This window comes from Panthera tigris, chromosome A2 (assembly GCF_018350195.1).
Source record: "Panthera tigris isolate Pti1 chromosome A2, P.tigris_Pti1_mat1.1, whole genome shotgun sequence".
Taxonomy (NCBI): domain Eukaryota; kingdom Metazoa; phylum Chordata; class Mammalia; order Carnivora; family Felidae; genus Panthera; species Panthera tigris.
Genome location: NC_056661.1, coordinates 41,210,095 through 41,228,500, shown reverse-complemented (window position 1 = coordinate 41,228,500; position 18,406 = coordinate 41,210,095). Strand labels below are relative to the sequence as shown.

Sequence of the window (18,406 nt, the reverse complement as noted above, 5' to 3'; positions counted from 1 at the left end):
GCCCCAACTATGGTATCTCTTTAGAAAATATTATTATTAGGAGAATCATATGAAATTGCCATTTTATGGGACAAAAGCAGCTGAATATTGGCTCTCACATGGGGTTCTACTTAATAAGAATGACAGGAGCTAACATGTATTGAATACTTACCATCTGCCAGACTTTATCTAATTTGGATTTTCCAAGGAGGAATTACATGTAGGCACTATTATCATTGTCCATTTATACATAAGAAAATGGAAATTTAATAAGAGAAATTCATAGACTTGCCACACTCCATACAGACTTGCTAAGCTAGTATTTTAACCCAGAGCCTTCGCTCTTAACCATTCTGAACTCATGAAATGTGATTATACGGTGTCTTCTCTACCCCCAGCACCTTGCAGTAAATTGAAAAACATGGTCCACAGTTGTTGTGTATAAAATAATAAGAAGACTCAATTTTTTTAATACCCCCGACACTATTCTTATCCTCTCTTTTTCTACAGAGTTCGGAGAGAAAAACAAACAGGTAGTATAAACCGTTGCAAAAAAAAAAAAAAAAAAAAGCCTTCATATTAATAGCCAGACCCCATTTCCAAGAGTTGCCAAAGATTTTCATTACAAAGGCAGGGATCTGTGGAAGGATGGCAGTTAACCAGGGAGTTTTCAGACACTGCCTACCCTGTGCACCGTGGATTGGAAAGGCTGGCAATTAGAAGGAGGGACAACTACAGACTTTCGCCCTCTCCTCCTCTGCCCTTTCCTCCTTCTGTTACTATTCTTGCCACTAATGATGAGTTCGGTAAAGGTCTTTCTATTTCAAACATCAGAAACAGATTTGACTTATCTGTGAGAAAGGTAAGGGACTTGGTGGAAATATACTAGGACTTATCCAATCAAAGGAAGTTTTAAACAGCACACCTCATAAAGATCATTAATCAGAGAAGCTCTGGGGCCTCAGAAACCATCTACCTCTGTAGGGTGTCACACGAGGTTGACTGACCTCAAGTACTCCTTCCTTATTTGTCCAAACCAAATTTCGAATACTCAGGAGAAAAAATCCGATAGGTCCTTCCTTGGACCAAGACTCTGTCTCACTATCAATAAGCATGGCCCAGAAGAAGGATCATTTAACACAGAAATGGATATCAGGGCAGGGGGAGCCTCTGCTCAGAGCTGTGCCCTGAGAGGAGAGAATCACTGTGAGCCCCTAAAGCTGCTAAGAGTTGTTTATTACAAAAGGATCTTTTTGTTGTGTTATAAGTTCTGTGCATGCCTGTCTACTCCTTCAGAACAGTGAACTCCTGGAAGTTGGCCCATCTTACTTGAGTGTGCCCCTGTTATGGGCCTTGAATACAGAAGGCACTCACTAAATGCTTATTGAATAAATGAACTCTGTAAAGCATGACTTTGTTTGGCAAAACATAATAAATAAATAAACAGACAGCCTTTGTGGGCATAGGAGTGCCCAAGCAAGAGCTGTGGGATGAAGGGGAGAGAACAAAGGAAAAGAAGGGAAGAAAAGGTACCAAGAAAAAAAGTACAACAGAGGAAAGAACAGGTTCCTGTGGCTGTTTAGCAAGGAAAAGCCCATTGACTCCCAAGGAATGGAAATAGACCAAGACATGGTTCATGTTTTCAAATAATGTTATAATCTACTTAGTTGAATTTTCAAATACATTATAGTACTTTTTTGAAAACAAAAGCTTCAATAGATTTTTGAATTAAGTACCAAAATAATAACTGTATTTCACTTTCTGTTGCCAAACAGAGCCTACAATAGCTCCATCTCAAGTGTCTGCAAATAGCCTGTCTTCCTCAGAAATTGAAGTGTCATGGAACACCATTCCTTGGAAGTTAAGCAATGGACATTTACTTGGCTATGAGGTAATTTCTTTTAAAACTAATTAGACTGTATATGTATGTTGCTGTGGTACCTTGTCTCCTTTAATTTAAACTTCTTTTTAACAATGACATCTTAACTAAAGTCTGACTTTTATTGAAATTTTACCACCACATTGTCCCATGTGATTATCAGTGGATATTGAGTTTAACTCAATGAGTTGAATGAAAATAACTTGGGATAGAAAAGGAAAAAAAAAACAGTAATATGGAAGGAGATCATATATCAATCAGATGGGCTAAATCTTTTAAATAGATTGACTAGAAAATAAGAATGAGATTGAATTGCATTATTAAGTTCAAAGATATTTATGCCAACAGGAAAACTCTTTCCTCCAGCTCTTTGTCTTACTTTTTTGGTGGCCTTGTTACATTGCACTCTTTTAGGTTCTTGAGAAGATAGCTGTCTGTAACTTAATTCTTGCCTTAAGTCTGGGACCTAATTCTTACTTTCAAAGAACTCTGTTTGGGGGCACCTGGGATTAAACATCCAACTCTCCGTTTCAGCCTATGTTATGATCTCAAGATTTTGTGAGTTCAAACCCTGTGTTGGGCTCTGTGCTGACAATGCAGAGCCTGCTTAGGAATCTCTCTGTCTTTTTGCCCCACCCCACTCTCTCTCTCTATCTCTCTCTCTCTCTCTCTCTCTCTCAAAATAAATCTAAACTTTAAAAAGGAAAAGTAAGCAGACACAGAGAAAATGGAAAACATTCCAGATTAAGGAAGGCATGTTGGAGAAGTAGAGGAGTAGAAACTTGCCTGCAGAAGAAAGATCCTGTGGGAAGGACAACTACAGATAGACACAGGAGAGCCAGGCTCCAATGGCTTTGAATGTTGAGAAGAACCATCCAGACTGGGCGCCATGTTTAATAGGGAGCAATTGGAAGTGGGAGCAGTTGAGCTGAGAACTCACAAGATGAAAAGTCTTAAGACTTCTCTGACAGTGATATTCCAAGAGTTACAGTTATGATTTCATCCCGACCCAGAGCCATCTTTTTTGGAAACTTCCCTCACGTTTGTAACTCCTGATTCAGTGACAGGTTTTCACAGGCACATTTGCAACACAGGACCATAGACCCCACCACTTGCCTAAGTAACCTCAAATTATTGCACCACGGTGGCCATCAGATCCATAGACAGTTAAGCTGAGCTAGTCAGATTCTTATTTATTATGTTGCACTAAGCAATATAGAGATTGTAATCACTGAGTGTAATGCAGCGATATGTCGAATTTAGGACTCGGTTAAGGCTTCTCAAGTGAAGGCCGTAGGCAAGCAGGACAAAGCTGGTCTGCAGAGATGAGATGGAACAGACATATTCCCATACAACTCCAGTGAATGGAGGAGACAGAGACCCATGAAGGCTTAGGGAAAGCAACGCAGAATACCTCTTTGACAATTGTGCAATTCTTAAGTCACCTCACTGTCTTCTTTTTCATAATGGCACCTTGCCCTTCTTTTCAGTAAACTCCCTTTATATTTGAACTTAGAGAGTTTCTGTTTCTGGTAACCAAACATTGACTTGAATAAATATTGATGATAACATAGAGAAAAAGCAGACTAAAGCAATGATGCTCTAAGAGGGCACCATGTGCTACCTGCACCAGAATTACCCAAATTTTTGCTAAAGTTGAACCCCCAGAGCCCTCCCTGGACTCCCTGAACCCAAACATCTAGGAATGAGTCTTATTAATGTATATTTTTAGTAGGCATCCATAGGGAAATATCTTCTTGCCCCTTAAACACAGGACACTCAGGTCCTGACACGAAGAAACTTAATCAGAGACAGAGCTGCCCAGACTTAAAGAAGTAAAACCCCACACAGATACAGCAAACCAACTTTATCAGCATTTTAAAGGAAGCCAAGAACATTTAGTTGGAAAGTTCCTTTAATTCCAGGACAGTGAATGGAAGCACTGAAAGGTGGTGGGCAGCCCGTGGTAGCTCCCAAATGATTACAGCAGTGGCATTGTTGGGACAGATAGGTCGGATGGAAGGAAATGCAAAGGAAAGTAGTTCTGAGCTCAAACCTGAGCTCAGGTCCTGACTCTGTCATTCCCTGGATGTGCTAGAAAAGTTGTGTAAACTTTGTGAGCGTCATTTTCCTCACCTGCAGAATGGTGCAGTAGTTGGCTCAACCTCATTAGGATTTGGGGAGTATTGAATGATACTAGACACTTAATATGCTTTTCACAGTTTCTGGCTCATAATAATAACACATAAGTACAAGTCATATCTCAGAAGAATTTTGAAATATCAACTTATGGAATTTTCCCCAGTAAATATCCTCAAGCAGTTCTTCAACTCTAAGCTTCTTTGCCTCCAGAGAGTTTATGATGGTTGTCAAGAGAAGTTGCCTGTAAGAGCCCTTTCTTCCTAGCTTCCTAGATTCCAAAGCTCAAGCCCTTAAGGAGCTAGTTTCATGTATCCTGGAGGGTAAGAAGAGAGAAATGCCACTGAGGAAAAAATGTAAGAGAAATTTTGGGTGACCTTGGTGGAAGCAAACATCTGAGGCTTATAAAATCTTGGGGGCCTCATAGCTTTCTACCTGGCAGTGTCCATGTTGGTAGCAAGACCACAAGGAGGGAACAGATGTATTTTCCATATGCAGCAATGATCACTGATTTCCCATTTTCCAAGCACGGTCCAGGAACTGACGGGATCAAACCAGTGTAATAGTAAGTTTTCTTGGCGAGGGTTTGGGAATAGGGACCCCCGCAGTGATTGAGGTTGAATTTCCCATTAGATGAGTGGGATATGAAGCTCCATGGTTAAATCAAATTAACTTAAAGAAAATTTAAGAAAAAAACATATTTTGCATGCCTAAAAAAGAAGATGGAGATGCACATCCCCCATTCATAACTTTGTGACTTACAAACCATTACACAGGATCATAATTTGAGAGCTGGTTGTAGTTTGTGAAATAGTTAAGAGAAATAAGCAAGGGAATATGTGGGAAAGGGCTTTGTGGGTTTTCAAGCACCACAGCAAAGCTAGCCATTGCTGGCAATTGTTTGGCAGCATAGAGGCAGAGAGATGTTAATTTTGCAATATATAAATTTAAGCTGATAAGAATAGTCTATAAGAGGGGCGCCTGGTAAATAAACATTAAAAAAATTTTAAAAAAGGGGTGTCTGGGTGGCTCAGTCGGTTGAGTGTCTGACTTCAGCTCAGGTCATGATCTCACAGTTCATGGGTTCGAGCCCCACGTTGGGCCTGTGATGATAACTCAGAGCCTGGAACCTGCTTGGGATTCTGTGTCTCCCTCTCTCCCTGCCCCTCCCCGGCTCACACTCTGTCTCTGTCTCTCTGTCTCTCAAAAATAAATAAACATTAAAAAAAAATTTTTAAACAAAAAATAAAAAAGAGGGGTGCCTGGGTGCCTCGGTCAGTTAAGCATCAAGCTCTTGATTTCAGCTCAGGTCATGATCTCACACAGTCATGAGATTGAGCCCCGCATCAGGCTGTACAGTGGGCGTGGAGCCTGCCTAAGATTCTTTCTCACCCTCTCCCTCTCCCTCTGCCTCTGTCTCTCTCTTTAAAAAAAAAAAAAAAAAAAAAAAAAAAAAAAGAATATTCTATAAGAAAGCTGAAGCATACCTCTGTTGGCCATGTCAGGAAAGAGAGAGTAATCGAATGAAAGAGAAAACCAAATAATGGAAGTAGAGCCAGCATAGTGTCTTACAAAGTCCACACCATCTTAGAATGAGACAGACTTGCATTCATCCCCACTCGGATCGAATGGAAGCTCCATAAGGGACATGGAACTCTGCTGGTTTATTCAGTGCCAAGAGTCCTATCTGGTACACAGGAGGCATGCAAACAATATGTGTTGATTGGATAAATGCAGTTTTGACTCCACTCTCTTACTGCTGTGTGGCCTTGAGCAAGTTATTAAAGCTCTCCAACGTTCAGTTAAAATAAAGATGGTAATAGTAAATAACATACTGCATCACTGGAGAATCAAATGAGATAAAGCCGTTACTGTCAAAATGGCCCAGAGAGACTTGGGCTTTTCTCTGTTTTGAGTATTGGTCATTGGCATAAGATTTCTTTGGAGGAAAAAATTTGAAAAGCAGTGAAGAAATATGGAAACAAACACTTACACAGTGACTATTGTTTCTGTTGGTGCTGTTGTTGCCGTTGGGGTAGGAAGCAAAAAATGAGACAGGCAATGAGAAAATGGGACTTCCTTGAAATTAATTGTGAGTTGGGGTGCACTGGCTCTGCCCTGGGTATATAAAGAACAGCAGACCTAATATCCAAATGCGGCATGGATATGCATGTTGAAAGGAAACAACTAGTGAAAATGTCTTTCCCGAGTGCTTGTTAGGTAGGAAGGCAAAGAAAACAAACTAAGAGAAAGATAGACTAATCAGGAAAATCTTAAGAAATAATTTATATAATTACACCAAGATAAGAATATATATTTTCTTAGGTTCAATAATGACTCAAGCACTAACATGGAGAGACAAACGACTTAGCAGAGTGTTTAATTACCAGTCATGTGGCTAACTTTCTGGGTTGCAGTTTCCCCAATATGGCTTTAAAATTGTTAATAGCTCCTGCTTTTCTCTCATCTCAGTGAGGGTTGATCATGTGCCACCTGGCATGCTGAGCACACATCATCATTAGCATCTAGACTAATTTTCTTTCTGATTTGACCAAGTAGTAGTTGAGGAGCTCATTTCCCTGGGCTCCAATTTATTTCATCTGCTAAGCTATAACACTCAGGCTCAGATCTTTTCTTGTGCCCTTTGGATAGGAACAAGAGATACAGATGTGATAAAGAGGATGCGGCATGTTTAAGTTCATGGGTAGCAGGTGCTGGAGGAGCAAAAGCTCCAAAGTTAGAGCATAATATATACCATCAGTTTCTTTAAAGCCATTATGTGTCTTGAAAAAATAAAAGTTGGGAGAATGACCTTGATAAGTGATTGAAACAGAAGTCTCCAAGTGTGAAATAATACAGATTAGCATATTTGGAGGAAACCTCGTAGATTTTTTTTTAAAGTGTATGGGGGGAGCATAACCAAAAATGTAAGCAAAATGCCCAACTGTAACTTCACTGGTACCTTCGTCCCGCCTCCTGTTCTAAATAGCTCTACAGAATGTGCTTAGTTCCTAACATTGTAATTACAATGGGAAAAGTTGTCAAATATTTGAGTAATTTTTGGAGAGTATGAAAATTCTGTCAGAAAAAAAGAAATATGTATTGAGTCTAATTCCTTACTATCAGGCAAAGAATTAACTTCATCTTAGAATGGGTTGAATGTCCATAGGAAAATTGGAGAGACAATTAAGATATATTTAAACAATTAGAAATCAGGCAAAAATGAATTCAAGTAAATGAAATGTAGACCTTTGGCTCAGGGGAAGGATGGGTTATGCTAGAGAGAACAGCAACTAATGTGTAAGTGAGGGTTGCCCAAATGGAGTTGTGTGTGTGTGTGTGTGTGTGTGTGTGTGTGTGTGTGTGTGTGTGTGTTTCAGATATAACTGGCATACATTATATTAATTTCAGATATACGACATAATGAGTTGATATTTGTATATATTGTGAGATGGTCACCGCAGTAAGTCTGGTTAACTAACATCCATCACCACACATACTTACAAATCTTGTATGCATGCGATGAGGACTTTTAAGATCTACCTTTGCCATTACCATTGCTTTACATTAGGTCCCCATGACTTTTATTTTATAACTGGAAGTTTGTGTTCTTTATTAGACAAAGGTGATCCCTAGAAAACTGGGTCTCAGCGTTGAGGGATCCAGCGGAATAAATATCTTGGCCTCTCTCCTCCCATATTCTCATCTGCCTTCCATTGGCCAAATCCAGTGAGAAGGCAGGGCCAGGGGTCGAATAGCACACAGGTCATCCTGAGGTCTGAGAACCAATTAAAGAAGAGTAGAAGACAGATCTGGATTTGTGTTCTAAAACACTGTTGACTGCATTTTTGCTGCTTTATGTTTATTTAAGTATGTTTGGTGTCTAACAGCTAAATTGAAATATTTGTCACTCTGAAAATCTTTATGCATACACAAAATTATTTTAGTCTATTAAAATAGTATTTCTGACTTAATACCTGTATTTTAATGGCTGAAAAAGTGCCATTTTTTCAATAGATTATTTTTATAAATTGCATCTTGTGTTAAGTTTTAATTAAGTGAAATCCTTTGTGGAATGATATTAAGGACTCCTCACAGCAGGGACATCAGTTTTTGGAAGGACCAAATTACTTGCAGAAACAGAGGTAGCATTTTAAATCCTGACATTCCTCAGGTTTGTTTCTGTTTACTTATACAGATAAAAATATTTTGGCTTGTGATATGGTTTTATGGTTCTGAAGAAAAATAATTATTTTATCTCCTCAAGCAGTTAGAATTCCAGTGTCTCATAGATGCACAGAATATTAGGATTGAGTACTTAGCTTGGTGGATGAAAGGAAAAAACCATCTCTTCGTCTCTGCTGTATCCGCCAAACACTTCTTACGCCAAATATGTGAGGGGTTTTCTCTACACTGATCAATTCTCTGATGTCTGTTGGGTGTCCTAAAATTCAGTTCAGTTCTGACACCATAAACCTGGAGTTAGCTTCAGATCCCACAAATTAAGGGCTAAGTCCCTAAGACTACCTGCCTCCCCCACACATACACTTCAGATGCGTCTAGTACGTCTGATTGGCTGAAAATCAGGGGTTCCACAACCTCCTCCTTGGGTTTGAGATCTTGCTGGTACGATTCACAAAACTCAGGAAAGCGCTTTATTCACTATTATCCGTTTATCATAAAGGATACGACAACCAAATGGAAGAGATTCATAAGACGTGGTGTGTGGGAAGAGGCACAGAACTTCCATGCCCTCTCCAGGAGCTCTACCGTCCCAGTACCTTGGTGTGGTCACCAAGGCTTTCTGAACCCTTCCGGGAGGGCTTCTCATGAAGGCTTCACTACCTAGGCATAGATGATTAAATCGGTGATATTTAGTCAACCTGAGTAACTCAACCTCTAGCCTCTTGTCAGTAGGTGGGGCTGCAAGTTCCCACCCTCAAATTATATGGTTGGTCCCCCTGGCAACCAGCCCCTTTCTTAAGGTATCCTGCAGCCACAGATAGCTCATTAGCATACATACTGACACATCTCTTTGGAGATTCCAAGGGTTTGGAGCGATCTGTATGCCAGGAAACCTTGGCAGAGACCGAATATGTATTTCTTAGTATGTCCCAGTGAATCTCTGTAGTGGGAAAGATGGAGATGGCATTGGTTCAAATCATCCAGCAATACTGAATGCTTAGTATGTGCAGGCTTTGCTGTGAGTGGTAGAGCTCTGGTAATGACCAAGACAGACACTGCTTCAGATGTGTGTCCCCAGCTTGGCATCTGCCTCTCCTGCTGTCCTCCATGCCCAGAAATGCAGTGGTTTCTCTTCACAGGTGCACACTCTGCACTAGCAAACCAAGGCACAGTGACACACAGCTGTTCAAGAGGGTGAACTATAACTCAGGTCTATCGTGATAGGAAAATGTTGAGAGCCAGCTATTCTTATCACGCTGTCCTTTGCAGTAGATTTACCTTTTATTTCCCTCCCACACACTAAACTCAGAGTTTACTTTGTGAAAACTTCTGTGTGTCTTCAGTTCTGGACATTTTATTTCTCGGACATTTTATTTTCTCTTTTGATTGTTGCCTTTTCCTTAATCCTTCCTGGAACTCGGGTTGGAACTTCACATTTGACTTCGATATCTCTTAACTTTGTTTTCATTATTTTTTATTTTTTCCTCCATGTTCAGGGTTTATTAAATCTCTTTTCCATCATGTAGTCTTCAGTTTAATTCTGTCACTGATTTTACTTTTTAATACTGTATTTTTCTGGTATTTTTCAAATACACCCAATTTGGGTTTCTTTGTTTTTAATCTTCTATTCTTGGCAAATATAGATTCAGTTCCTTCTTTAATAAATCTGGACATTTTAAATATACTTATTTTAAGATCCACTTCAGATCACTATCTTGTAGCTAGTCTCCCACTAGTTGAATCTCCTAAGTTTCTTTCTTGTTAGCGGGTTCTTCATGTGTTTTCTAATATTTTTCTCTGCTCATCTTTAGTAGATGCAACTTTCATGTTCTGTCTTTGTTACATTAACTCTTTTACACCAAATATAACATATATTTATGTATGCATATATATTTATATATACACATATATTTATTCTCTATCATCTTTTTTTAATTGAAGTATAGTAGACACACTCAAAACAGTTATATTTGCAGAGATTTTCCTGCAATGTAGATATTTTTCCTTTCTTCTTCCCTGCATTGTGGTTGTGTCTATAAAATCTGAATTAGCACAGAGTGATATTTTGTTTTCTCAGGTGTAGGACTTTTACCCAGAACACAGCTGGAAGGAAAGACATGGTCTTAGTCTTTAATAAAAGATGATTTTCCCTCCTTTATTTTTCTTACGTTATTTTTTCCCTTTCCCTCCTTTGAAAAAAGACTATCGGGGCACCTGGGTGGCTCAGTTGGTTGAGAGACCGACTTCAGCTTATGGTTGGTGAGTTCCAGCCCTGCATCGGGCTCACTGCTATCAGCACAGAGCCCACTTCAGATCCTCTCTCCCCCTCTCTCTTTGCCCCTCCTCCACTCATTCTCTCTCTCTCCCTCCCTCTCTCTCTCTTTCTCGAAAATAAATAAATATTTTTTTAAAATGTAATTATCAACCCTTACAAATATTCTTGACCAAAAGTTTATAGAACACAATTGATTAACTACTCACAGAAAATTGGGAATATTAATGTACTGCCTTGTTTCTTTATGTTTGAGTTAATACACATGTATTCAATTTTTTAAGTAAAGCTATGTAAGAAGATTACATAATCAATTCTAACTAATATATTCCAATTTGGCACAAATTTTCTCCACTGTCTATATATTTCTAATATGTGTCAGAAACTTAGATCTAAAAATAAATCTCTCGTTCTGGTACACGGAGTACTTCAGAAGGATAGTGCTATCAAGGACTTTTAAGTGCTTTCTATAAATTTATTAACGATATTCTTTATGCCAGTTGAAAATTATTTTCATTTCTTCTTTGAATTAGTCATGTAAGGAACACTTCTGTAGACAACTTATATTGAAGTGATTTGACATATCAGAAAAAGAGTGGCCCATAAGAAGAGGCCAGATTGCCCTGATTGAGTTACTTAACTCCTGAATGCCTCTGCCGTCCCATCTGTTGATATTTTAATAACTCATAATTTTGTGATTTCCCACCCCCCAATGTATACTATAGCAAAGGCCACAAGTCAATCTGTCTGTAACATTTTTTTTAAATTACTGGTTATGTGTCATTCTTCTTTAATAAGTAGATAATGCTTTCAAGGGGAGGGAATGGTGTCTTGCCATTTGGGAGTTGTCTGAACCTACCACTACCTAGTATTTATAATTGTTGAGTTCAGAATGTATGCCGGTTTTTGGTATCCATTAGCAATTTACTTGGCTGTGGCTTTATAAAAGACAGTTCTTTTGCATGTTATCTTTAATTAATGAATAAAATCCGTGGAGTTTTCATTTATGATGGTAAACGGGGTCTGTTAAGATACGTGGATTTTTTTTTTTTTTTTTGCTAACATGTCATCATCAACTTTCAGTGTTAATTCAGTGCTTTAAAGGTGTAGAAACTACATATTCAAGTTAGTCCTGATCATTTGGGCTTATATTCTTCTTTTGAGGTTTTTATAAAAATTAACTCATGTCCAAAAGAAATCCACATACACCTATATATGGATGGACACAGCATTTTACATGAGTTTAAGGGGTCCTATATATAAATATAATGTGAATAATAGAAATATAAAAATATAAACACACACATATACATGTGTATGTATATGCATGAATATGTATATACGTACATACATACATGTAGGGAAATAATTGTTCTCATGTAATATTTCTGGGAAAAGTATTATTCTTTCCTACAAAGCATAGTAATACTTTAGAGATAGGGAACATGTATTTTTATCATATTTTTCCTACCCTTATTTGTTTTTTTAATTAAATATCCCCCTTAACTTACTTTATACTTTATACTACATATGCATTTATCTTTAACATCTCATCATTTTGCACGATTCATAACTATGTCAGTGGCTTTCCTTTTCTCCTCCACAGCTCTGCATGCACAGGTGGGATTGTTGACAGCTGGCCATCACTGTAGTACAATCCAGTGGCCAGCTGGCTTTTGGATAGTGCTTTCTCTGACAGTTCACTTTCTTCACAGAGGGAACCTCCACCATCCAGTGGAGGTTCATGAGGGCTGTCAGCATTCTGGAGTTGAGCTCGGTCCTGGCTGGTTAGGGCCTGAGAAGTGAGAGCAGCTTGCTCTTTCAAATTTCTTCATTTCACCCTCATTTCCCCTTTATAAGCTATAGTCTAGTAGTATTTAGCACTTACTCTCTTTGACTTTATCTGGCTTCTTTGTGTACTTGTTTATTCTCTGTCTTCTCCTGGAGTCCCTTTTTGTCTCACTTGATAACCTAATGGAACACCTAGCGCATAGTAGGGCCTTAATGAGTCTATGTTCGAATAGTTGAATATAAATACGTTACAGTGCCGATCTTAATGAAAACCACCTAATATAAAAGGTGGTATTGTTTGTGTCAGCCTTTTGCATCTTTTCTGTTTTTCTGTCTACCAGGTGCGGTACTGGAATAATGGAGAAGAGGAATCGTCGAGCAAAGTGAAAGTGGCGGGAAACGAGACGTCAGCCAGACTCCGTGGCTTGAAGAGTAATGTGGCATATTACACAGCTGTCCGGGCGTACAACAGTGCTGGTGCTGGTCCCTTTAGCGCCACGGTGAATGCAACCACAAAGAAAACTCGTACGTATATTCCGATTTTTTGAATGGTAGGGAAGTTGTTTATGATAGCCTTCTTTATCATTTAAAATGGACAACCCAAGTCCCTAAGCACAATGAATATTACAAACCCAGTTCCAAATGCTTGTAAACTGCAAGTCACCCTTGTCTTTGTCTTTGTGATATCCCTGAATCTTCAGATAGAAACCCAAATGAAAATAAATGTGTACCTTTTGAAAAAATCTTAATGTGAGATGTTTACTCAAGTCTATGTACTTTTCTTTTAAAATAAGTAAACTTAGGGGCACCTGGGTGGCTCAGTCGGTTAAGTATCTGACTTCAGTTCAGGTCATGATCTCATGGTTCATGGGGTCGGGCCCAGTGTCAGGCTCTGTGCTGACTGCTCAGAGCCTGGAGCCTGCTTCAGATTCTGTGTCTCTCTCTTTCTCTCTGCTCCTCCCCTGCTCGCTCTCTGTCTCTGTCTCTGTCTCTCTCTCAAAAATAAATAAACATTAAAAACTAATAAAGTAAGTAAACTTAGTTTATTTTCATGTTTTTTTTAGTTCCCTAAAGCTTGATGATTTCTGTTAAACATGAATAAGTTAAAGTTCGCACCGAAGAGTCGAGAGTGATATTCTTCCTTTTTTTTTTCTTTCCCACCTTATTCAAAAGATGGCAATGTGCATTAAAAAGTTACCACCAGAAGTTGTTGGTCCACATGAATATACTGATATTTTAAAAAATATAATCAGAGATGTCAGTGTTGCATTCAACGCTGAGTCTTTGTTAGCTAAATATTCACAGGTAAATTCACAAGCATCATTTACAAACTATACATAACTTGGCTTTAAATTAGACCACAGGAAAATCAGTGATTTGCAATTCCATAGTCTCCCGCATATATATCAATGAAACTGATAGCACAAGTATATTTTTAATCAGTGTATTAATAACTTCTTGCAATACAACCATTTGGATTGTCCTTATCCTTGTAATCATCATAGCTGATAATAGTTAAGAACATTCTATGTCCCAGGTGCTTTACATGCATTCCCACATTTAAACTTCCTAACTACCAGATGAGGTAGGTATCATTACTTTTTTCCAATGTACAGGGAAGGAAAGTGGGCATGACAGATTACGTACTTTTAACATAATAATCCATTACTTTTATTTACAGAAAACTATTTTTTTCTTGTTTTCAAAATTTATTAACTCAGTGAAAATGTTTGCTTAACTGGCTTCATATGGGAATGAGACATTAATTTTGCTTCATTTCTAGTTTCATTACTGCATTTCTCTCTCCATATATAATATCCAAATTTTTGTGGAGAATATACACTTATTAAATAAAATTGCTAAGTATACCAATAATATAGGGGTGCCTGGGTAGCTCAGTAAATTGAATGTCCAACTCTTGATATCAACTCAGGTCATGATCCCAGGGTCATGGGATCGAGCCCTGCATTGGGCTCTGCCCTAAGCATGGAGCCTGCTTGAGATTCTCTCTGCCTTTCCCTCTGCCCCTGTCCCCAGCTTGCACTGTCTCTCTCTCTCTCTCTCTCTAAAATAAAATAAAAATAAATAAATTTTAGTAAAAATTACACCAGTAATATAAAATTAAATATAATTGGCTAACATTGTGGATAAGTTAAAATACATATAAAACATAATTCTACTACTTTAGATTTTAATTAGCCAGTGTTAATTTAATCAGTGAAGTTCACATGTTCATCTTTGTATTATCTATATAAAAGAGAACTTGGTTACCAATTTAGTATAATGAGATTGCAGAGCAAAAGTTTAGCAGCAAGCCATTATAAATCTTTGGTGGCATACATGTACAGGCAACCAATACATGTCATAATTCAGTATTATCCCTCACTAATTATTAGGAGAATCCTGACCCAATCTTTTACTCATACTACACATCTAGGGTTAGATGAAGGAGTATTTGGTTTTGGAAATACTTGAACTAAAAATATTCGGTGTTTAGAACTTCTTGCTAAATATGTTTGGTATTCTCAGTAACAATTCTGAATTAGTAAGATTTAAATATACATCATCATTTATATATTCAAAGCACAGCATCAATCAAAAATTCTGATTGCAAGAAGATATGCAAACAAGTTTATCTGGCTCTTTCCTCTGACTTAATAATTGATGTGATTACTTGCTAGAAAATTATGATTGTAAAAGCCAGTATGACATCATGGAATCAGTGAGGAACTTAGCAAATTGGTAAGGCACAAGGAAAAGACTTACAGATCAATAAGAATATTATGATAATGTACAATGAGTGAAATAAAACTGTAAAAAGAAGCAAAACCCTTGTATGATTTAGGTGTAAAATATAAATACCCAGTCTAAAGTAGAAGTTTGCACCAAGAACGATGGTGATTATGAGTTTAAAAGCTCACACTTACTGCATAATTTGCTGTGACTGTTCTAGGTATGTTTCATGTATTGATTCTCAGTTCTCACAGCAACACCATGGGTTGGAAGGTGATGGTAGCTTCTCTTCAAGGATGAGGATGCTGTGGCATATAGAGGTTGTATGACTTTGCTGAGACCACAGACTAAGTAGCAGTATAGGCATCCAAATCCAGACATAGTCTTAATCAGCGTGCTATCCTCTCTTTCAACCATATAATTAGGATATCCACATCCCGTTTAACACCAGTATTTACTGGGATTTTACTCCACGCTTAGGAAGTGGGTAAGGTGATCAAAGATAGACTGGACTCCTTTGTTCACAGAGCTTTTAGTCTGACGGAAATCCCAACAATTGAATGAAATCCCTCTGAACGTGATGCATCCCTATTGCTGCAATTGAATGGGAGTGTGCGTGTTGATCTGTAAGTGTTATTAGGGGAAAATTTCCTATATTGGGTGGGAAACGCTTAGAGATAATTGAAATCCTTAATTATTCTAAGTTTGGATATAAATAGCATGTGTTAATTTTTCAATTTTATGTTAATAATTTTTCTTTAAAGGTACAAAAATGCAAGTAAAACAGAATCCTTTAAAGCTGGTGTTATTACTGTTACTGGGAGCTTTTAATAGCCATCCTAACCTTTGACGTGGATTTAGCTTCAAATCCTATTTAAGAATTTTGGTAAGGTTTTTGTGATTATCTCTCTGAAGAGCATTATCATCATGCTTCAGGCATAAAGAACTAGCATAACATCTTTGATTCCTTTCTTGCTACCTGTTTTCCCCTCTGGATTGTAAACTTTATGGGGAAAGAATCCTTCTGTGTCTTGTTCATCCAGCCCCAGTACCCAGCATGGCGCTAGGAACCACTCATTAAATATTGAGTGGGTAGCTAATTGGAGGAATGGCATCTAAAGAAGCAGGCCAGCCTGAAGTACTATTATTAATCAAATATACTTCCTCTTGACTGAGCATTGTGAATTCAAAACACTTACGGTAGTCTTTTACCATCTTGCTTAAAATGTGCAAGTTTCATATACTTGTAATCATGGAATTCAATATGCAAGACTTTATAGCAGTACGGATCTTGTGTGATTATTTTTGATTAATGTAAAATAATACAAGGATTCTCAAGTTAAATACTGTAGCTTCCATTAAACACTTAATTTTTGATATCCAAATACTTGGTGTTTTTTGGAAGCATTTCGAAGGTAATTAGCCTCTTTAAGTAATCTAAGATGGTTACTTGCAACCCAAGGAGAGCTAACTCTTAAGAACATCTTGTGTCTAAAGGCACTGATGAAGAAAAATTGCAGATGGCATGTAAGTGATGAAATTTCTTGGCTTCTAAAAGGAAACAGACTGAGAATTTTATGTTCAGAGATTGCACAAAAGAATTTGTAGGGCAAATATTCTGCTTTGTATAACTAAAAAGTCAAGTGGTAATCCTGGCTTTCAGTATGGATGGATTTAGCACTCAAACAGCGTCCTCAAGAATCATCTAGTAAGACCTCAAACTGAACATTCCTAAAACTAAATTCTTGACTGCTCCATCCACTCCATTTAAAACATTTCCTTTCTACAGTATTCCCTACCTCAGTGAAGTAAATCCCAGTGTTTGAGTTGCTCAGGCCAAAATTCTTGGAATAGGCCTCAACTCATCTCTTTCTCTCAACCCCAACAACTGATTCAGAATCGGACATGTGCAAGCATCCACCACATCATATTGCTTTCACAAGCTGCAGATCCTCACAGGAATCAGGGCAGTGACCCCTTACTGCTCAGCCTGTTTCCACCCTTGCCTCCCTAAGGCCACAGTGATGCTCAGGCTGTCCCCTTTCATCTCACTTCAGATAAGTACTAAATCCTTATAATGCTCAACAAAGCTTTATATGATCCATCCTCCAAATCCTCCTCTGACTCATTTTCTATTTTCCTCCTCACTCGTTGCACTTTCACTTCAGAGCCTGTGCATTTGCTGTTCCCTCTGCCCAGAAGGCTCCTTCTCCAGGCATCCAAATGGCTTACTCTGTCATCTCTTTCAGATCTTTGCTCAAATACCAGCTCGGTGCCATCTGACCGCCATATTTAAAAGTGCGTCCCTCATCTCCTGACACTGTTTCCTTCCCTGCTTTGTTCTTGGGCAGAGCCCTGACAACTACCACACATTCTGGAACTTGTCCTTATTTATTTGATTGTTGTCTCTCCAGCTTGCTTTGAGTGGAAGGCAAGGTCCTTCAGGGCACAGATTTCACCTGTTTTGATCATAACTTTATCCTCAGAGCTCTGTCTCCACTGTTAAAGTAATCATAGTTGGTGCCCAATAATATTTGTTGAACAGATAAGACTCTCCATCTCTTGGTTCTGTTCAGTGGTGGAATCATTTTCACCATGTTCCCTTTTCAGGGTAGAAGTATTGCAATTAGCACCTCAAGGCTTATTTCTGTCAAAGAAACACCCTGGGAAAAGTAGACCGCTCCTTCCTGATAACTCCATTCAGAGCTAAGGATGGTTCTTCTTGGCCTATCCCAGAACCAGTTGTTACAGCCAGTTGATAGAAAACCTTCACAGGCCTGGCCTGAATCACATACCCAGACCTCACCCTGGAACAAGGGGAACCTGTATTTTTATGCCTTCAGTGATGATTATGCATGTATGTCCACTTGAGAAAACAGAATAATATTAAGTGGTACAACATTTTGCACCTGAGTTTTTGCTTTTCTAAATACAATGTTTATCCATGTAAGTTGAGCTAAAATCAATTACCTAAATTTATGGAAACCAATTAAGTGTGTCCTCAGGAAATGAAAAGGTATGTGAGTAAAACACACACACAAAGAATATGAATAAGAATATTTCAGAGGTTTTTGATAAAATGAATATTCCTGCTTCAAATACATAATTTGGAAGTCCTAGAATTTTTGTATATATAATTTAATTAGATAATTATCCACTCTACGTTATGACTTAGGAAATATATCCATACAAAGTTTCCCAAATTTTATATGTGATCTGTCTTTTCAATTTTTGCCATTTTTGTGGGCCTCTTCTAATATGCACCTAACAACTTTTCTTAAAAATCAACATACAATTTTTGCTTTCATAAACTTAAAAATAAAGCAGAAACTAACTTTCAGAGTATGGAAACTAGTGTCATTGCCATAAACAGCTACTAACAAAATAATAAGTTAAATAGTAATAATAATAATAAATACAATGAAAAA

At 38.0% G+C, this 18,406-nt stretch overlaps 1 protein-coding gene across 1 annotated transcript in view; it reads left to right on the top strand.

Moving 5' to 3' along the window:
* CNTN3 (contactin 3) overlaps positions 1-18,406 on the top strand; it is a 331,683-nt gene that overhangs the window by 300,444 nt on the left and 12,833 nt on the right. The window contains exons 19-20 of the mRNA XM_042977355.1: positions 1,755-1,870; positions 12,587-12,770. Coding sequence (XP_042833289.1) covers positions 1,755-1,870; positions 12,587-12,770 — 300 coding nt within the window. The remainder of the gene's footprint in view (positions 1-1,754; positions 1,871-12,586; positions 12,771-18,406) is intronic.